This window comes from Eufriesea mexicana, unplaced genomic scaffold (assembly GCF_001483705.2).
Source record: "Eufriesea mexicana isolate 0111107269 unplaced genomic scaffold, ASM148370v2 scaffold474474847, whole genome shotgun sequence".
Taxonomy (NCBI): Eukaryota; Metazoa; Arthropoda; class Insecta; order Hymenoptera; family Apidae; genus Eufriesea; species Eufriesea mexicana.
The window spans coordinates 571,510-594,666 of record NW_016907894.1 but is presented as its reverse complement, the minus strand read 5'-3'; the positions used below and the strand labels follow the sequence as shown (position 1 = coordinate 594,666).

The window sequence follows — 23,157 nt, the reverse complement described above, 5'->3', positions numbered from 1 at the left end:
GGTACTTTAAAAAATTAAACTTACTGTAATATTTAATCATTATGCTAATTTTGCCAGACTAGAATGGAAATGGTACATAGATTATCCAATATCCTATAAACATTTGAAGCTATGTATCAAATACAAAGTATGGTGTGTACATGTAAAATTGAAAGTGTTGCTTATTTTCGGGAATACCTTCACCGCACACATAGTACAAATAACTACATCATTGTACTTTCATACAAAACATTTACATTTTATTTCGTACAATTGATTATAGCACATACTTAGGTATACACTTTATTATCAATATATAAACACGATTACATGTGTGATATATTATTTCAAATATACTTTAATATACAATCTATAAAAAATGACATGTTATGAGTTTATAAAATATAGTAAATATAAAATATAACAGTGAATGACATTGAATGATTATTGGTAATTTACCAATAAAAATGTATAAATATCGATTAAATACTGAAAACACATTGTCGCCAGAATTTATAAATTAAATATTGCATGTTATATTCTGATCACCTACTATATGATAGTAATTGTATAATTGTAACCTAAAGTATAATACGTTAATGTCGATAAATAAAACATCACAAATTAATATAGATTAACTTATATTGGCATTCATTAAATACGATTTTCTATATCAAATGTTGATCCATATTTTACCGTGTTATGGAAATTTCCATCTAATTATATCTATTAAAAACATGAGTAGCTTTTGATAATTTATCGACAGTATGCGATCTTTTTGTAAGCGGTGCCCAATAAATAAGTTCCATCTAAGTGGCAGAAGATGTCGACACTATAAGAATTCAGTTCGGCAAAATCGATCTTTGGTTTGCAATAGTTTCCGTTCAGTACATAGTAAGTCCGATATAAAGCAGCGATTTGAAATTACAGGTAAAATAGATGCATTTAAATATAGGCGAGTAAATGCATATCCGTGTATTTAATAAATTAAAATCGACGGATATGTGATTATTATGCATATGTCTGAAATATTTTTGATCAATATGTTGATTAAACAATTCTAATAACATAAAGTTCACGTATTTTACGTATTTAAACCATTAAGTAAATAATGATTTAACACTTGGAAATGCGATGGTTAGCAGCGTGTTAGAACATCAAGCAGGGTTGTCTTTCTTCTTACTGGTAAGACTCTGTAGCTGTAAAAATAACACTTGGAATATTTTCGATTTCACTGTTTATCATAACGTACGATATAAAAAAAAAAAATTATATTCCCGTCTTCGAATCTTTCTTTGTGTTGGTGTTTTTTAAAGTCCACCGCGTCCGCTGTCTATGTACTCGAACTTCTGTGGAGCAGAGACGATATTGAAAATTTAAAAAAAAGAGCGATTATCTACCTTATTTTCAAATGATCTATAACAATACAAAACATAGAAAGATTCTACAACGAGAATTCTGAATTTCTTTTTAAGTAAATTAGTATATCTATCAAACTGCAAACTATTAAAAACAATTGAAAAATATTTATTAACATAAAGCTAATTGCAGTATTCGTGACATTCTTATGAAACAATAATCTTTGCAACAATTGTTTCACTAAATGTCAGTGAAAAATAATTTAAAAAAGAAAAAGAACCATTTCCATGAATAACAGTACTGTATATAATGAATTCCGCGGAATTGTTTTTTGCGTCTACTGTACCTCCTTCTCGTCTGTCGCGGCAGCGGTGTATGGTCTGTTGGAACTTTCTGATTCTTTCGCAGGGCCGATTACGAACGCGTAGATTAATCCAGCCGCCATACCACCAAGGATTGGACCAACCCAATATAACCAGTGATTGTCGAATAAACCCATCACAACGGCGCTACCGAATGATCGTGCTGGATTCATACCTGCGCCAGTTCTTGGTACCTATTAAAACGGTACAATTAGAGATAAATGTTCTATATGTATATTAAATAATTACTTTTAGTGGGAATTCAAAATTCTAAAAAGTATCTACAATATCTAAGAATATATTTACATATTATATCCTTTGCGATTTTTATTTTTTCTCATAAATAATGATATCTTAATTTTGATTAGAATAATATCGTTAATATAATTTATGCTAGTCAATGTAAAAATAAAACAAATTAATGTAAATATATTATAAATAGTTTGAATATAGTTTCTGTTCATATTTTAATATTAATTTATGTAATAATGATGGTCATTGATATTGTAACCTGTTTAAATTATCACTTATAATAATTCTAGATAGAGATTCGTAATTGACTTGCAAATTTGTTGCTTTGTAACTATGAATGAATCAAAGGTTTTGAATATTTATCGTCGAATAGGTAATAATTTACATAATTTGTAATAATAACTATACAGTGCTTCCTATGGTACTAAAACACGCTATTATAAAAATTATGCAAAATACCATTTACATTTCAATAAGATTCTAAAATTTACATCAACAATCTGTTCAAATTTCTTTTTTATCAAAAATTTGGGATTAACATATACTCTAAACAAATTTACAGAAGAGATGAATAACTCTAAATATATTCATAAAATTCTTGAAGAATATATGTATATTTGAAATTAATATGTGATCTAAAAAGACTTACGAAAGAAATTAGTAATTCCAAGTACATTTACACAATTTGTCAATAATATAATATATACAACTATTGCATATATTAAAACATCGTCATTTATTTTATTAATTATTCTATCTCATAAATTTTTCTTTAAATATGTACGTATAAATAAATGTACATATAATAAACGTTGTAATTCATTTTTGCAAATATAGTTCTCGTGATTGTATAGTGAGACTCAAACACGTCATAGTATCATTACAATATTACAAAACCACAAAGATAATAGGATTTGAAAATTCATAAAAATATGCTGAACGTATATCTTACACCAACAATGTGGCCAACAGAAACAGAAAGTCCAATTATAAGAGGAGCTATTCCCTTGCTGTCTGGCTTTGCTGCGTCGCATGCACCACATACGACTAGAACCAATACGAAGGCAAGGAAGAACTCTATACCGAAACCTTGAACAGGAGTAACACCTGGTGAAAGAGATACCACCCCTAGTGCGTTTTCCATCCTTTCTGGAGATAATGCTCTTAGTATACCAGATCCTGCTATTGCTCCTATGCATTGAAGTATTACGTACAGTAAGCCTCTAATAATTGGCACCTGTAAAACAAGAACAAAATTTTAGTAAATTGTAAATGTAAGATGATAGATATAATTTATTTTATAAAAATTATTCTCTATATATATGGATATAGAGTGTGATGGTTCTATAAGCAGAAACGAATGGAAAAAAGAAGAATAAAATTTTTTTATTCGAAACTTCGTTTTCCAGACAATCGATTTTGAATATTCATCGAGTATGCTAACGTACTGATAGTCCACTCGCCTTAGCCAAAGTTAACATAAAGCTACCATAGTCAAATGGCTGGTAAATGGAAAAGAAATTTCAAAAGAATGAATAAATGAGAGACATTGAGAAAATGATTTTACATATATTGGAAGGAAAATCTCGAAGACAAGTGATTAAGATGTTAACGTTGAACGCGGAATTTTTAATGAAACTTTGAGAAACAGTGATTTAGGTTACGGTAGGTTTAGTGTTAAGTGCACGCGTACTCGGGGGATATTCAAAGTCGATTTTCTAGAAAACGAAGCTTCGAATGAAAAAATTTTATTCCTTATTTTCGACTTATTTTTTCATGTAAAATCACCCTCTCCTCGACCGTATCACCGATATTCATATATCGATTATCTATCCATATAAGCCATAGCTAAGTGCATGCATACTTGGTGAGTATTCAAATTCGATTTTCTCGAAAACAAAGCTTCAAATAAAAAAATTTTATTCTTTTTTTTTTCGATTCGTTTTTTCATGTAGAATTATAAGCAGCACAACCCTTCCGATTGTACTCCCGTTGTTGGGACACCCTGTACATAAATGCCCTTTTCTTATGATGCAGTTTTTTAACAAAAGTTACCGAGGATTTTTACAAGATTAAATAATTATATATCATTATTTAGTTATGTATGCATTATCACAGATGAATGGAATCTCTTGGAAGTAACTGTGACTAAGCCACAGGAGCTGAATAAATTATTGGTAAATCGTGAGTAACTATTTTAACATACATCCAAGGAACAATTACATGCTTGAGAGATTGTATAACAAGATACGAAGAATGAGTATAATTCCGTTGAGTCAATACTCGTTTCTATTAATCCGGTAGCTAAATAACATTTACGTTTCTCACTGCAAATATTCCATTTAGGAAGGAATCAGGATTATTTGCAGTTAGGTCTATAAAAACAGATTTGAAATAAACAAGACAGCTTTTCTAACACATGAAATAGTATGATTACTGGTTTTTCTATAATTAAGGAAAATGGCAGATTGTTTCAACAGTCAGTGCCAGCTAACGGTATGTACCATTACTTAGCGGATCAACTGCAATAAAAGTGAAGTAAAAACGGTGTCTATACATTTTAAGTTAAAAAAATATTTGCAAATACTTGAAACGTTGTCTGTAACTTTATTTATCTGCGAAATTATTTAATATACGAATAACGCTACTTTTACGAAACAGGGCAAGTACGTATTCTTCTTTTAGTATATATATGGTGTCCCAAAATTTAAGTAAGATTTGAATTTTGCGCCATTTGTGCGGTAAAGTGTTGTCAATGAGAAAAAAAGACAACGTGACAGCTGACAGTTTAGGATTGTTAAAAATGGAGCGCTACATGAAAGAACAATGTGACTTCATTGTTGAGTAATATTTACAATTTTTAATTAAAAATTTGTGCTTTCTATCAAAATTACTTCTTGCGTGAATTTTGAGACACCCAATATATATATTTTCTATAGGATATTTATATTATCCAACGGTCTTTTGTATGGAAAAAAGAAATCAAAAGGATCTCATTATTTTACTAAATAAAATAATGAGTTGTATTAGTGTTTTAAATTTACAACTTTCGAATAATGAATGTAACCTTCATACGATTGATAATGATTCACGAATTGATTGATAGAACAATAGTGCCCAATAAATTCACACGAGTAAACTCGCATAAACTAAATGTTCAAATTACGTATCTGAATTTGAACACTATACTCATACTGTAGTTTCAAACTATAAAAACATAATCAAATATCATAACACTATTGAACATCCCTTATTCATAGATAAAAATTGCTAACTAGACAAATAAATAATTGTATAAATATATGAACATCATTAAAAGATTACTTTTTAACCATTTTACATCACTAGATTCAAATATAATTTGACTAGATCATTATATAATTTTAATTATTCAATGATCAAATTTTGCAATTTACATTTATACATTATTGTCGTTATTATGTAATAATTATAATGAAATATAGATTATATTTGTATTATATATATTACACATAATGCAATATAATTATCTTCATCTTGCCTTGCCAATGATCATCAAGCCAAACGTAACGGCCGGATTAACATGTCCACCGGAAACGTGTCCTATTCCTTGGATCGCTGTGGCTACAGCCAAACCAAAAGCCAAACTTATCGCTACTACATTGCCCGTGATCACAGCTCCACAGCCAAAGAAATTCAACAGTAACGTGCCAAGGAATTCTGCAATCAGCGCTCGGTAAAGCCCAGCCTTCTTATCTGTGAGTTCGCCTGCGCCTAGAGCCTCCTTTATGTTCGCCATCTGTAAAATAGTTTGTTCGATTAAGTGACTTCAAAAGACTACGCAAGTACTTACAGACACGTTACGTCTATCTGATATAATAACCGAAACAGGACTCTGTGTTCGCAGGTCGAGTCAGTCGCTGAATGTTTCAACCATAAAAAGCAATGTCTAGTTTTTCGCATAGTTTCGACTACAATTCCCATTTGTTCAGCCAACAGTCCTTGAGTCACTCTTGGCGAAGGAAAAGATACCGAAGGGCAGCTCGAACTTTTTACACAACGTCATTAAAGAACGGTTAATGATCCCGTTAACGTTGATGAATGTAACAAAGATGTTTAGAGAAAGGTCAATAGCATGGAGTCTAACGTCAGTGTATTATAAAAGATGTCCCAAAATTCAAGCAAGATTTGAATTTTGCGCCATTTGTGCGGTAGAGCGACGCCAACGAAGAAAAACAAACAGCGTGACAGTTGACAGTTCAAAGTTATTAAAAATAGAGCACTAAATGAAAACAATGCATCTTCATTGTTGAACAATATCTATAATTTTGAATTAAAAACCTGTGTTTTCTATCAAAATTACTTCTTGTGTGAATTTTGGGACATCCTATATATAATTATATAAAAAGTATAATTGATATCTGGTAACGGTGTGTATACCAAATTTTACGTTATAGACACTTCAGCTTTGTACACTGGTTTTTATCTGTCTTCTTCTTCCATTCTAATGGTCATAAAAATACCTTGTAACTCTGTATAAAAAGCGTCCATGAAGTTGAAATTGTGGCGGAAGTTAATTCATGTTTAGAAAAGAAAATAGTGGCTTTTGATATTATAGTTTCAATTATGACAGTTATGGTCATAAGAAAAACTTGGAAATATTATTTATACGTTCAGTTGATGATGGTAATAAAATTTTCAATCTTCCTTGCTAACAAGTTTGTTTTCTTTGTTAATAATTTATATATATACCTGTTGTATGTACAGAGGATATTAGCAGCAGTAATGGATAGTTTTTTCTAACATATTCTTATTTCTCCAAATATTTTTAGTTTCTGATCAATTTACAAAGAACGTGATATTTAAAGTTGGTATCATTACTTTTAGCAGAAGTAATAAAAATAAAATAATTTCTAAAAGTATAATTTGCTGGTATGAAGACAAATATGGTCAATAATACCGTTAATCTGTTGTTCTTCTTTTTCTATACACATCTCAATGTTGATTGACATTTTATTACTTTTTCAGAGATATTCGCTTTAGCTTTTATTCTTGAAAGTAATAGTCTATTCGTCGAGATTATCTTTGCGGTTTCGTTAAGTTTCTCGCTATGGTTGTTCATTTTATACCTGTTGGATAAATTAACGGTATAGAGGAATGTTTTTGTTGAGAATTCAGAATGTATTTGGAACAACATTAATCGGTAAAGAGAGCGGAATAACACTAAAGACCCAGGTTTAGATTATTTTTAGGTTATCTTTTTTCACGATGATCCGTTACTTAATCTAACCTTTATGCTTCAAGGATTCAAGAAGTTCAGTGCAAAAGTATCTTACGATATATTGTCGATTATTCTTTGTTCTTGTATTATAATAAATACTCTTTTTAATATCTGTTGACATAGTAAAATATCCTTTATTTTTACTATTTTATATTTGTCTAAAACTATATTATATTTTATATTTTATGATTAATATATTTTTCATATTCACTATTTTAATCTAAATTAAAATTTAAGTCTTCCAATAAATCATAACAGAATTTGATTGGTAATCAATATCTTAATGACTATTTCCATTAGCTTGTAAGTTGTACTTATGGATACATTGAATATGTAAAATTGTCAATATAATTGTTATTTATTAATAAAAAAACATTTTTCTTTGTTTCTAATGTGTTACCTGTTTATTCCTTCATTATGTAATAGTTTGTTATTATGGGAGGCGAGGGTGGGGTGAGGTGGATAGATTTTTTGCAAAAAGTAATTGACCAAAATTACTATCCTCCATTCCTTCCCTTCCTTTTCTTATAGCCAATTCTTCCAGATGAGCTGGCAGTTTTAAGTACATGATTGTCAAAAATTTGTTTTGCTTTTTTGTTTCAATTTAATTCGATGAGGTGACTCATTATCAAAGCAATATTTCGCTGAATTTTCTTCTTCTTTGTATTACAATATCTTCAAAAAACAAAAATAAAAATTTCTGGAATCCTAATATTTTTCTATTCAATAATTATTTATCTATAAAAATTAAAAAGAAAAAATATCGAATTCGATTATATCTAATTTTAAGTATATTATTTTAATATCAAAATATACAATATCTTTCCTCCAAAATTTTAAAAATAAATTTGGTTGAATTGAAAGTATGAGATTTTGTCAGATTAGATTTTCTTACGGTCGCAGAAAATGCATTCGTGTATATGCACAGAAGCATAATATTTATCTGTTGCATTTACTTTTTCTCACATTCATATTCTTCATCCACCAAAGGGTAAAAATTTTGTTTACTACTTCTGCAATAAAATTATTCGTGTGGTTAATTATAAATCAACATTATTTATTAATAAATTGTTTTGAATATTTTAATAAATATTGTAATACATTACATAATATATAAGTACATTATTGTATAATAATAATTGCATTATTAAATAAAATTTATTTATTAGTAATTTAAACTTTTTAAATAGTTTAAATTCCGTTATCAAATTACGTACAATTATACCCGTTATTTTTTAAATACCAGTCCATATGATAATCATCAAAAGATTCCATTACCTCGAAATTGTCATTAATATTCGAACGTATGAGATCGTTTCTGATCTATCGTTCATTAACCACTTTGAAAATGAAGCCGGTCGATCGTTTAGCAGTTCCGTTGATTCGCGTAGTAGATTTAGATCGAGGACGCGGGTACGTATACGCACACACGTGCAGTGGCTGCATGCGTGTGCTCCGCACCGTTACGAGTTACGTCGGAGAAACGAAACGTTAGGTTAACGAGAGACGCGTCCAGGTTGAATTACGCATGCAGATCGTCATATCCTCGACAGAGTGTATGACAGGCGGTCCCGATCGCCTCGAATTATTTAATCATTCCCTGGATAAAATGCCCTGGACGGGGCTAATCGTCACCCACGCCGTCGCGTTTAAAGTCTTGCGTACTCGACGCAAATATCTTACACGCAGATCTAGGTCGGTCATCTTCTACCCTTTCTTAATTTTCATCCTACCTTCGACGATGAACGAGTTCGTTATGGTCCATTTTCTAATAAAACTCCCTGTTCGAGCTTCTCGTTTTCAAGTGTAACAACGTGAATGAAGTGCCAGTAGAAAAGTGTACGATGATTACAGGACAATAACGTGTAACCTGCGAGATATCGTGCACGTGTTTAGGTTAGGAAGGCTCGAAAGAACGCGACACTTGCTCGATGCAATGATTGATATAATTCGCGTGAGATCATCCGTGTGCAAAACGAAAGACAGTGACACGCCACTCCATCTCGCGTAATTTCCACGCTACCTCAAGCGTTACGTGCGCATGCGCAGTAATCGTTCACAGTTACTTTTTCTCTTGTCCTGTCTTTTTCTCGCGATAACGATGCGTGTATATGTATATAGGATAGCGAACGCTACGTTGCTTCTTGTTTTGTTTATTTCAATCGTACGACTCGAACGTGTGAAAAGTTACGGTAAACGATCTTTTGATTTAGTCTCGTTATGCAAATGGTAATGAAATTGTACTATTTCTTTATAAATCTTTCATAATTATAGTACAATGTTAATGAATTCTAGAATGCTCCAAATAACATTTAATAACAATGATTTCAGTGGAATATGTTCACGATTACGGTTTACAAAGGTAACCGAGCAAGTTACTTTATCTACGTTCGTGCTATGTGTAAGTTTTTTGTCACGTAGAAAGCCAAGGAAACTGCATCACGGATATATTAAAGAAACGTTTCGTTGACGATCATTTTACGTCGATTGATTAAAACCGTCAATCGCCCGATTGGTTCGTTGACATTTAAGCAGCCTTTTAATTTATTAGTCCTCGATTTTCATACGTATTCAAAATGAAATTCGAGATCCGGTTTGAACAAATAAATTATCGAATCTAAAACTACCGAATCGATTATTCTCCGATCCAAAACATGTGCTACGCGTGTGTCATTAAAAATATCGTTTAAATTTCGTTTAGCTTGGTATATGAGGGTGTTCGATATTTTTCGATGATGTCACGCTTCGAGGTTATTCTTTCTCTCGTGCAACGTGGTTCCATTTTACGACTTACATTCGCGATCCTCCAAATTTTTTTGCGATAATTTTTCTCTCCGTTCTTGATCTATAAATATAAACCTGACGTTTCTTTTCCAGTCGAAGCAGATTAAAATGTTATCAACGTTACGTATATTCTATGGAATTTGTGTAAATATCAAATACGGATTTTTCATAACTTACATATAATTTAAATTTATTAAACATTCTTTCATTCGCTTTTACGAGGTTATTAAACGTATAGTCATTATACAATTTTCCTGATGGGTTCTTGGAATTCAGTACTGTAAACAGAATCATTTACCTTAGATTCTAAGCGACCTCATTAAATTACGTGGTATTTTTCCCTGGCTTTTATTACATCGCGTACATTTGTTTGAGGATATCGCTTTGCGTCCTTTCCTGGATATCGTTTAACCGGATCTATAGTAATACGGAGATGTGAAAGAGGATGTAACAGGAACTTGTTAATTTTCTCGCCCAAGAATGGCAATTACGGTGAATGTACTCGTATCTAAAATTCCGATTTCCGATTCGCGCGTTTATTTTTCTGTTACCCTTCGATCGGCCCGTAAAAGCAACGGAAACCGGTCGATTTCACATAAATCACTTGTTCTGCGATTTATCGTCGCGCGCTCCTCACCCATGATGGTCGTTATCCCTATATGGTGCAGTACAGGTGCGCGATATCTCTCCTTATCTCTTCTCATCTCTTTCTCTCTTACCCTCGTTTCTTTAATCGGGATAAAGTGCTATTAAAAGTTTTCTTACTGTCTTACGTTAGCTTGATACGTTTATTTGAAATTTCGCGTAAGACGGGTTTTTTCTTTCGCATTTTCCAATTACTTCTATTTATGGTGGATCATACATTAGGGTGTGGCCACAATGACGGTGCTGCCAGAAATGACTCGAGTCCTTGGGCAAAAAAGAATTAAACGCGTGGAATCGAAATATTTTTTATTTTTTATAAATTTATTTATTTTTTTTATTTTTTTAGTGTTAAATATTTTTGAAAATTGAATATTTTTTGGAAATTGAACGTATCGATGATAACCCGTTTATAATAAATTTTTAGCGTTTCTGGTTTTGATTTTAGTTATTTAATCGTTATATTTTTTAATTTTTATCCGAAAATTTGATTCTAATATTTAATTTTGATTTTAATACCGATATCTCAATTTTAATTCTAATATTTTACAATTCATAATTATTTCAACAAAGGAATTGTTGTTAAAGCGTTATTTCTGTTTAATGAACTTTTTAGTCTCCACGTTTTCAATATCTAAAAACAATAAATCATTTTTTTATTTTATTTTTCCAATCGATATTTTCAATATTATCAAAGTGTATTTTCAATTTTGCTTTTAGCTCACCATAGAAGAATACTAGGGTGTGTTTCCAATTAAGCGAAATGTATTCTCGAAATCGATTTCCTCGAAACAATGAGACCTCGAATAAAAAAAATGTGATTCCATGTCGTCGAGTTATTTTTGTACCAGAAATCATTCTACGTCTAGTTGCACCATCATTGCATCCATACTTTATGTAACAGGATAACATAATATCATATTCTGTGTATATTAAGTATTTATTTTCTATTCTCCGAATTTCTCTCGATATTTTGTATTCTTTCAGATCGTAAAAGATACATATGTATCTGTGTACATATATATTCCTGGATGCTTCCTTCTTTTTGGACAAGCATACCATGTTTTCAAAGGCTCCTGAACCGGTAGCAGACACCACTCCCAGTCCAACTAGTAACGTAGCGATTCTACTTTTCAGAAGAGCTAACAGAGACTCTTCTACTGTCACCGTTTGCAAAGTTGTCTTTAAGTGCCTTTCGTAATTTTTGGAAGACGCATGCAAAATGACTGCTGCTGTTTGGCTAACCTATTTATCTTTCATAAAACTATTCTGAGAACACGCGATACAGGTGAGCAACCAACGATTCTTTAATTTTGCAACACCGTCAATCATAATCTCGCATAAGTTAGTAGCATAAACTTTTTATCTATAATTAATATCCTTTTTTTTGTTTCAGATAAATGTTTTCTGGAACAGTTGCCACGCAACGTGTGTACACGTGTGTATGTATGTACATAAGTTATACAAAGTACAGTTATAATCATAGATCTTTCTGTTATAATTATCTAGTACGAGCAAGCATAATTGTTGATAGAGGAGAAGAAGCCACTTGGTATAATTTTGAACGAAAAATCTATAGGATAAATAAATTCGCTTTGTATGGTAAAAGGTAGTTTTGATAGGTTCAAATAGTTAACTGTTGGAAATTATAGAAATTTGTCCATTAAATAATTGATTCTCAAGTCTAATAATATTTACTACTTGTGAGTTTTCTTACAATCTATACAACGTTTAGTAAAAATAGAAGTGTTACTTTGGCATTTATTAACAGGAGTTATAGTACATATTGTGTCTTTAAGAGTGATTGCACTTTAGTACAGCATTCTTTATGTAGTGACAGTTCACTGTCACAATTATTCTTGTCTTATCATACGATTAATTATATGAACAACATTATGTTATTTTGTTATTTCAGTCACATTAAGTTTCACAAAAACATAATTTCTTCACAATTAAAAAAAAAACAAAAAGTTTCTAATATAACGTAAACAACGAAATGACAGTTTATTAATATAGTGGTATTTACATGACAAAAGGAATAGTTTTCTGCACTAGGAAAGAACAGTCTTATGCACAGTTGATAGAATTATAAATTAATATGGACGAAAGTAAACATCAAAGGTTTATCATGAATCTACAAGGAGTTTAAGTCAAATCAAAGAAATTAATAAAAAATCGAGGAACAAGCACACTCACCCTGAAGATGGTCCAGGTCAGTCCACAAGCAACGTAGTTGTTTTAAAGACTTTTCTGTGACTTTTTCAGCCGCGGATCCTGTCACAAGCTTTGCGATGGCAGCTCTCGGAAAAGCGAATGCTCTGCAAGAGTTACTGAGCGACAACTGTCGAGGCTCCCGAGCATAGAAACCAACTGGTCTCACGTAGGTATCTAACTGCGTCTGTTCTGGTACTCTGCTAGATGCTACCAGAGTAGGGATATCACGGTTAAAACGAACGACGATCTCCAGGTAACACCGTTGTTTTAATTCTGCAGTCGCACAATACATAACTCGCTGTGACTTAAATGCTAATTATTATTATTTGATCACCAAATAACTGGAATTTTCTAGCATTTCACGAATACCATTGACGTTTTCAATCTCGTACTTTGGATATAACTGATCGAGACGGTATTCTCTTGTAGAACGAGAGTAAACAAAATGAAGAAGGAACTTAATATTTGTCGATTTGGATTTTCTATCGTATGCGATACGAGAATTGCTATGATGAACTAACAATAAGTGAGACGGAAGTGTGTCAAGGGATGACGTAATTTTTTGTGAGTAATTAAACACGTATAAAATAGATTTAGTGCTTCAACATTTCATATAATTCTATTACATATATAATTCAAGTAATAAGCCAATAAAATTGAATTGCAGTAATATAGAAAGTAAATTAACAACTTGATCTCGTTGTAGTAATTAGCTAAATGAATTGTATTAATTTAGATTTTAATCTTTCTTTAAAAGGTATAAGCATATGACCTGCGGTGACCATCGTTCACGCAGCCGCCGCTAGAGGGATTCGACTTTGAAGTTTCTCGCAAGTACTTGGCAAACCTTCCACCTCGTATAAATAGAGGTTTCCGAATCAATATCATCCGACGTCTAAGGCTCGGGCTTGCTAGGTAGCTATACTTTGATCAGGTGTCGCTTTACTTAGCAGGCCTTTTAGGACGAAACGTTTTCATTATACATACTACTACCCCCTCCGTTCCCCTTTGCGCCTGAACTTTAATCCCCAAAGTAAGAATTGAAAGCAACAGTGTGTGAGAGGGAGGGGGGGAGGGATGTTGTCCCTACAACAGTTTGGAGTTTTGAAAAACACCACTCCCTTGGGGGTGATCCCCAGCCTCGCATCCTTGCGTCTAAGGCTCGGCCTGACTAGGATTTAGCCTTACTGATGAGTCCTTCTAGTCAGGTCTCAGGACGAAACGCATATTTTTTCCTCTTTTACTCTTTATGTTAAATAATCTTTTTCTTTAAAGATAATGAAATCAATGATTTACTTTAGTAAATGATACAAGTTTGATCGACGTGACAAAAATTCCTTACTTCTCTTTATGATATTAATTTCGATTTAATTGCTACAATATGTATGAGGTAATATGTACCTTATTATAAGAGTACGTTTTCAGTGATCAAAGAACAGTATTGGAGTCATAATTAATTGGTGTATGAAAGTCAAGAAAATTTAAATGGAAAGTGTAATGTAAGTTAAAAGAGTTTTCGATTGTTATTTAGGTTAGTTAGCGAGACTTACATGGCTGAAAGCACGACACATTGTGAAGATTGAAATGATAAGGAATGTATTAGACTATAGCTCGTCAGTAAACATATTTAGATATTGGTTTATGGCAAAAAGTACTCATATCTCTTAGTGGTTTTACTTTGTTTGTGTCGCGTTGTTTGTAGTATTATGTTTTTGTTACACAATGACGCGGCGATAATTAGACGTAACAAGAGTAAAACCGATGTCCTTCATGGGTTAATGGAAAAATTGAAAGCGAGTTTTTATAATGCTTGGAACTGCGGAAAAAAACAAGCAAACAATGTTTTTATAATTTGTGTTGGTGTGCATGTATACAATATTTATCGGTAAAATTATTCAAATCTCTAAGTGATAATTAAAACAGGCTATTTTCACACTTGACTTACAACAAATTTTGTTAACGTCATATATTTCTAATTTTTAATATGCAAGGTAACAATTTTACTTTCATTACAATAAATATGCTTCTTCTGTTATAATTTATTTTTATCGATACTTGGAAATAAATAAATTCATCCTTTCCAGGTGGAAACGGAAACATAAGTCATCATTGAAACTTCCGTGCAGAATAGACGATGCAGAACACGATTGCATTAGAGGAAAAGCCTTTAAACTTTAATCGTAAACCTGTACAATCTGTTTCCTTTTCACAAAGTGATAAGATGAAAAATAATATGAAGTTGGAAGAAAGAACAATTCATAGAACAATTCACGGTGTATAAATTTAAAAATCATCTAAAAACTGCCTGCGAATTACCACATCTATCAATTAAGCTCGCGAAATGCACAATTAGTATTCTCGATTGACATTCGTGAACTCTCGACTTGATTCTTCGAAATTGTATGATCAAACGGTTTATAAATATAACTACAATTGGATATTTTTATTGTATAGATAATCTACCAATATTACGAATAATAATGACATCTTATTAACTATGAATACCAATTGTGTTTTTCATACTACTATTAATAATAATATATTGCTATTAATAGTGGATTGATATTATGCTATTAACAGTAAACCGATATTGCGTTATTAATGACAGAGATAAGAACATAAGAGAAATCTTTACCCTTATGTTCTATCGGTAGTTTTCCTGAAATCGTATGTAAATTAGAAGCTCTCTACGTATGATTTGTATGCAACGATCTATCCCTACCACCGTATTACGATCCTGTCAGATTGACAAGTCGCTGTGTTTACCCCCTTATTTGTTCAGCATTCTTTCTTAACATTCAATCGGATGTGCACAATGATTGGCTGCAAATTTAACGGTTCGCATGCAGGCCATCCGTATCTGTTGCTACGCAGACAAATGTTAAACGTGAATACATTGTTGGGTAACATTCGTAGAAAGCAAAGAAGCCATTAAAAGATAGTCGGAGCTTAATCGTCGACTTGAAAAACATTAATAAAGATTGTCACCGTTGCATCGTTGAAGATAAAGCGTTTCTTTTCCTCCATTCTCTTTTCTCTTACTCTGCAGGAAAATTTAGGGACAGGATCTTTCCACGCTTAATCGTAATCGGATATAAAAATAATCTCGCAGGATGAATCGTTTAGTGTTACAAATTGATCGGATGGCCAATTTGCATTTCTAAACGCAGCGCTGCACGCCTCCACTGATTCTCTACTTGAGGATGATTTAATTCGTCCATATATCAGCTTTCTTAACGAGATTAACTTGCTGTGTTATGTTAATTAAACTTGAGTGGTTCGCTATAAAAAGAACATTATACATTAATCGAACATCGCTTATCGTTTCCCGATGGGATTGCTTCGATTCGTAATAACACCATAATTAGCAACTTTTTATCTGTCTCTTAACCATAAATCAATCCATTTCCACTTCATAGAGCAGGTCCTAAAAGCGGTAATAATGCATTTATAATACATCGTTTAAAATTTCGAATCGAATTAATTAATTATCGACATTACCCACAATAATTTCTCACAGGGCGAGCGATCCTTTCAAAAAATTATTCTTCCTCGTTCCTCGCGGTTTTTTTTAGACCGATGGTAAAGTTCAAGGCTGCGCGACGTCGATGTGCGCAGTCAAAACTTGATATCAACGCGGCCATGATAGCCTCTGTTATTTCGCGGACCTTGTACATACGCGCATGCGCAGTGCGTCCGCGCACGTTCCTGGAAGCATAATAGCGCAACAGGATCATCATCGTCATTAGCGGTCCTTTTACGAGTTCACGACTGTCAACTGGTTCATCGTCTCGTTGTTTTTCTACGAAGCAAGTACCAAGCCGATAAGAATGTATTTCTTAGCGAACACGAGCGAGTTCGTGTTCCACATTTTACACGGACAATCCTCATAATGCCCGCGCAGAGGTTATTACCGACAATTATCTTCCCCCTTACGAACGCGTCCTTTTTTCTCCACAGAAATCTAACTGTTCTTCGATGTCGATGAACCATGCGCCTCCGGGGAAGACGGATGTATCAACGACACGTGCTTCCTGTACACGAATTTCGAACCCGACCGCTGATAAACCTAGAATAATGCAAGGGACAATCGATAAGATTGCATTGGCTCACGGAAAGCATAGAGGTGTGTACGAAATTTGCGACCGTTATGTGTCAGGCATTAAGAAATCTATGTAATAAAAAACAGTCGCCTCGCCTTAAACACACCCTAATCTTCACTGCTTCTCAATTTAGAGCGTGTATGCACTTGGGGAACACCTCCCGTGCCGGCCTTGGCAAAGCCCTGTTTTAAAAGTACAGGTTCATTAATCTTCGGACAAGGCGCCTCTCGTGGAAAGGAACGAAGTCGTAGTACGTCTTGGATTTGATCGAAGTAAGGAGCACTCGGTTAATAGGACCAGCGTGATTTATCGTCAGGTAATTGTTCGAAATTGGTTGTCATTAGGAGAGTATATGTAATTCATAAATCCGAAGGTATACGATATCGAACGAATAATAGAGCGTGCATATAAAACTTTAATAATTGTGAAAACGCTTGTGCTATCTTACAGGTACATCGAGTATTATCATAAAGGATTTATATCGTATAAAATAAACACACGTCTGCTTCAACGCCGTTCTATATGATTATTTCCAATCTTTCCAACGTTTTATTCTGGATGATATTATGGGTAACGTAAATGTTCAGTATAAACTATACATGTCTTCCATAACGTATGTGTCATATAATGGCAGATTAAACGAGAAACATTTTCTAAACAGTCTTTGAAATCGTTCAAATATGATCGAGATTGTCGCTTTGTTTTTGCACCAAATGACATGAATTTACAGTACATATGTAAATGTTATATTAACCCTTTGCACTCACAGAGGTGACCTTCAGTCACCATGTCATAGAATTTGGAAGATCGATATTAATTAATATATCAAATTTAATGCAAATTAATACTGTGCGAGGTATCGAAATCAAATAATTCTACAATTCTATTATTATACAATTCTTTATTTACTGCTCAAAAAATTATCGTCAGTCTTTTAATAGAGAATCTTTGTATTTCTACTCTTCTCTAGTCAAAAAATCGTCGAGTGAAAAGGGTTAATATTAACCCCTTGCACTCAGAAATTTTTTCGTTACAGAAAAATAGCAATTCGAAGGCTTTCTGCCATAAAGTCGACGATATTTTCAAAACGGCAAATAAGAAGAATATGCAAATTAAGACGTAAAATTATTTTGCTTCGATATTCTAAGCATCGTTGGGTAATTGTAAATTTTATATATTAATTAACATCCATCTTTAGAATCTAATTAAATGGCGACTGAGAGGCGCCTCTCGAGTGCAAAGGGTTAAAATATGTTATACGAGACTTTTATTTATATTAACTTAAAAAATACAAGATTGTAAATCGTGATCTTGCAAAATATGTTTTTGGCAACGACTGTACTTCCAGCTGTAAACGCTCCACAACAGTGCGATTTAAACCAAGAAACGTCCATTGCCACTATTCATAACGTCACAACGTTATAACGTTATCTCGCATTGTTACGTGTGACGTATTTTGTCGTGTATTGTACGTACGTTACATTGTCCTATGTAAAACTATCGTTAGATCCTATTTAATATTTTTATTTCCAATACAGAGCAACATTCCTCGTGTTACGATAACCGATAGCAGCGAGCGGTATCAAATTAGCTGATAATATAGTTTGCTGTTGCTTTAAAATTAGAACTACCGAGCCATTCCAAATGACTGTATTCAGATATTCTATTTTTGTAGACATTGTAAATATGCAGCTAGCTTTTGGCAAAATCTATATCTTATCAATTCATTTACATTTATTGTAACAAATTACGTTATTACATATGTATTATTGCAATTATGTAATGATAGATAACATAAATTATTAATATATCTTTATATTATATCCAATTGCAAGTACTAGGTGCAGGTTGATAATTAAACTCTTCAACTACTGGAAATTTGAATAATCAATCAAAGTGAATTTGATAAGAAGGACTGTAATACCGAAATTTTCGATAATCGTACAAGTGGTCAGACACTTTGATATTCGCTGCAGGTCGTTAGAATGGGTGCAAGACACTGCAGGTGTGACGTTCCATCGCGCCTCTTTCTCATTGAATCCATCGACTGACCTCACGTATGCTAATTGTCGCGGTTTTATCTGCACGCGAGCTTACCATCGCTGTAATATCAGTTAACGGATCCGATATAGGCCACGGAAAAGGTGCAAGGATTGATTTATGTCGAACGTAAAATACTTTTCACGACCACGTACGAAGAACCTCGTCTCCTCGAAGAACCACCGTTCCAAGCTGAATAAATTCTCCCGCGCCACACGCATTTCACCTAGAGGAGACCTCTACGAAGCAATGACGACCCACTTGCAGCAAATCGTATCACTGGTAAGATCTCGGCCAGCGGGAGCCAGTAGACGTCAGACGTAGCAGGCGATGACCGGAAGTCGCGGTCGAAGACTGTCGAGAGACCTTCGAACGAGACTCTTATCACTGCCCTTAATATCACCGAGTCGAAGCTGGTATTGCCAAAGCTGTTTCCATGAGGCGCAATAATTAGTCACACTTTCGGAAACTGGTGTATATCTACAACCAGAACAAGCGTTTAGCATCGTGGATGCTCGTTAGAATTCTATTTCATAAAATGGAAAGATAAACTCGTGATAACCGACGATCGGTGACCAAACAATGTTTCATTTCCGTTCGAGTCGCAATAAAATAATAACAGCATGGGGACTTCGTATTAAAAGATAACAAATGAACGGTCTGGTTAGATCATGTAGATCGTTCCAGATAAAACGAGACTTGCGCTGAAGCGCAATTAACAGCGATCCTTCGTTCAATTTCATATACATGGCATTTGTTGGATCAGTGTGTCTTCGGTTCGTAGCTAGCCTGCTTGCAAGGACTTGGTAGCTGGTTGGAAGAAAGTCACACACGGTGAACAGGCTAAGTCGAGACCTGAAACGGACGTTGTTTAGACGAAGCATCGCATTATCATAGCAAAAAGATTGATCACAGTACACGGTGTTTTCTGTTCAGTGACCATCTCTGCGTCACGCAATTGCGGCAGGGTTGCTGTCAAGGGCATCGTGCACACGAGATCTTCATGGTCGGTCACGCTATATTCAGGATTGGCGAACATCTCGTAGTAGTAACGTCAGGCCTGTGCCGTGTGTCCATTCACGCCTTGGTTTTGCTCGCAGAATTTCGCGTGATCAGCCTGGTCCTCTGGCGTGAACACCTGACACGTGGTTTAGGCGAAGTGCGCAGTGGCGTGGTTTATGGTTGGACGAAGGCACGACCAGGGTGAAGAGAATCGCCTATGCTAGGAGCCGGCTGGGGGATGCAACGTTCAGTAGGCAATAGACCCTCCTATCTGCATCTTTGGCACGAGTTTTTAAGTATACAGCCGAACGCCAAGCAGTGGGCGCGAAATCCTGTGAGTGTGATTTGCTTGAATTTTTTCGCAAGTGTTTCAATATTTGGAAGATTATTCGAGGAAATGTATTTGAGTTTAGTGATAGCTAGTTTTGTTTGTTTGTTTATAATCATTTTTCATGCGAGTGTAAAATACTGTGAGTGCAATTTGATTTCATTGCTTATAAATACTTGACTATTTAAACGTAGAGCACGTATATTGAGTTTTAACGATAGCTAATTTTGTTTATTTATTTATAATTGTTTTAATTATTAGTGTAAAATACGAATCATTTTGTGCTGTTAATAGTAAGACACATAGTAGTATTTTATAGTATATAATTGAAACATATGTGCTTAGACCTAATGACAAATTTAAGAGTAGAACACATGCATATATTAGAATACATATATTAGAATACATACATATATTTAGTTGTGTTGTTAATAGTAATACACATAGTAGTATTTTATAGTATAAAATTGAAACATATGTACTTGGGTCTAATGACAAATTTAAGCATAGAACACATACAAATATTTAGTTTCAGCAATAGCTAATTTTGTTTATTTATTTACAGTTATTTTAAATATTAGTGCAAAATACGAACCATTTTATGTTATCTAATAATTATACATATAGTTGGTTTTAATTATAATTAATTTTAATTGTAAGTACATTCTTCATACGTAGCATTTTATAGTATATACTTGAAACATATGTACTTGGGCTTAATGACAAATTTAAGCATAGAACACGTACATATATTTAGTTTTAACGATAGCTAATTTTGTTTATTTATTTACAACTATTTTAAATATTAGTATAAAATACCATTTGTGTTGTTAATAGTAACACATTTTTAATTATAATTAATTTTATTTATAAGCACATTCTTCAAACGTATTATTTTATGGTATATAATTGTGTATAAACATATGTACTTGGGCCCAATGACAAATTGTTGCACTTACTTTTATTATTATTTAAAATTTTCGCACGAAATTCGGTGATTAAAATTCCATTTCATTTTTCGTAAATGTTTTGCCATTCCAACTATTTGGTAATGTATAATGGTAACACGTGGCTTTAGATCTAACGCTGTTTAATTTCCTTTATTATTATTATTTCATAGGTAATTTGCAAATTAATTGTTAAATTTCATACCCCAGCTGTGAAGATATTTCGTTTATTTTGGAATCGAGTTAATGATAGTGTGATGTGAGGTAATAAATATCGGACATGATAAAACAGGACGATTATGCTAACAGGTACAAAACAATGAAGGATATTAATTTCGTAGTAGAGAGTTAATTATTTGAGAAAGGCGTACCTGAACTTATTCATCCGGTTCAGTTTTCTCTCGAAAGTGTAACGTGTATAATATGATAATGATACGATGATAATTGAACTTGATTTTATCAAACGGCAACTTCATACAAGATGAGAAACCATAATCGTGGTACATTTAGGTCACAGTAAAAATACATGTGATACTTGGGAAACTCTGAAGTGTCTTGCATAGTTCATAGATTTAATCTTAGATTTATCAACATTTAATTTCGTATCTTTCTAATTATTAAAAGCCCATTAAAAGTGCTCTTAGGAAAATTAATATTATACCTTAATATACGTAAAACTATTTACGTAGAATATATTGAGATATATATTACATAATTGATAACTCCAATATTAATAATAATTTTTCTCTTTTTGTGTCTTAAAATATACATCTGAAGTTTGTATTTAAATACATTGAAAATTAGTAATTCCAATATTAATAACAACTTTTCTTTTATACTTTAAATTTAAAAACAAATTTCTACTTAGATTCGTGTAAAGATTGATAATAGCAGTACAAGCTTTCTATTCCATATTTTAAATATAAATGCAAAATTTATGTTTAGGTATACGTTGAAATCTGATAATTAGTACTAATAACAGTACTGTTCTCTAAAATATAAATTTATAATTTAAATTTAGGAAATCGATAATTCTAGTACTAATAGAAATACTTTCCTTTGAAATATAAATTTATAATTTAAAATCAGAAAATTAATAATTCTAGTACTAATAGCAATACTCTCCTTCGAAATATAAATTTATAATTGAAAATCAGGAAATTGATAATTCTAGTATTAATACAACAATTTTTCATTAAAATATATTCACGAAATCGATAATTCTATTTTAATATCGATACCCTTTTTTAAAATATAAATTTATAATTTAAATTCAGGAGATTGATAATTCTAGTACTAATACAACAACTCTCCCCTTTTCATATTTCTTAAATATAAATAATAATTTTTCGAATATAAATATTCTTAAATATAAATTTAAGATGTATATTTAGATTCACATTAAAAATCGATATTTCCAATACTATTAACTCTTCTCTTCCTCAGATCCCAAATAAAAGGATTTGAAAAACGTTCCATCGTTCACAGTAGATAGGTTTTCCTGAAACAAACGTATTATAATATTACAATATACTATAGTAATAGAGTACAGAAAAAAAGAGACAACTTCACTTATAATTATTCCCCACGCGAAACAAACGTAGCTTCCGCAATCGATCACATTTCGCCGTTGACTGTTGGAAATTTTAATACCCGGGATCGATTTCATTTGCGTTTTGTTTCTATCTTCGTGTACTCGTATTCGTACATACTCTGTATGCTTTCGCAGATATTGTTCCGGTATAGGAAACTACCGCTAGCATTTGCAACACGTTGTCAAGCAATGCTAATAGGACGAATTTAAGCCTCGAATTAGCGATACCTCTAATACGATCAGGAACGATGATCGATCAAAGACGATCCAACAGTCGAACGAAAGGTTTCC

The 23,157-nt window shown here is 32.7% G+C and overlaps 2 protein-coding genes across 4 annotated transcripts in view; one reads left to right on the top strand and one right to left on the bottom strand.

Moving 5' to 3' along the window:
• Positions 1-516: 516 nt before the first annotated feature.
• LOC108555073 (aquaporin AQPAn.G) lies at positions 517-13,016 on the bottom strand. Of its 3 annotated transcripts, none has more exons than XM_017910579.1 (5): positions 12,835-13,016; positions 5,473-5,730; positions 2,905-3,189; positions 1,685-1,894; positions 517-1,178 (listed from the first exon to the last, which is right to left on the bottom strand). In XM_017910579.1, the coding sequence occupies exons 2-5, from the start codon at positions 5,728-5,730 to the stop codon at positions 1,137-1,139; spliced, it is 795 nt and encodes a 264-aa protein (XP_017766068.1). In that variant the 5' UTR covers positions 12,835-13,016; the 3' UTR covers positions 517-1,136. The 3 variants fall into 3 exon arrangements, with proteins under 3 accessions (XP_017766068.1, XP_017766077.1, XP_017766084.1); XM_017910588.1 differs by lacking the exon at positions 12,835-13,016 and adding an exon at positions 8,946-9,186; XM_017910595.1 differs by lacking the exon at positions 517-1,178 and adding an exon at positions 1,196-1,328.
• A 7,219-nt stretch (positions 13,017-20,235) lies between these two features.
• Positions 20,236-23,157, top strand: part of LOC108555311 (aquaporin AQPAn.G) — a 95,669-nt gene continuing 92,747 nt past the window's right edge. The window contains exon 1 of the mRNA XM_017910892.1: positions 20,236-20,331. Coding sequence (XP_017766381.1) covers positions 20,236-20,331 — 96 coding nt within the window. The remainder of the gene's footprint in view (positions 20,332-23,157) is intronic.

Coding starts and splice junctions, on each gene's coding strand:
- LOC108555073 (XM_017910579.1), bottom strand. CDS start 5,730: ATGGCGAACATAAAGGAGGCTCTAGGCGCAGGCGAACTCACAGATAAG. Junction 3,190..5,472: donor GCTTGATGATCATTGGCAAG/GCAAGATGAAGA, acceptor CTTGTTTTACAG/GTGCCAATTATTAGAGGCTT. Junction 1,179..1,684: donor CCGCGACAGACGAGAAGGAG/GTACAGTAGACG, acceptor TTATTTTTACAG/CTACAGAGTCTTACCAGTAA.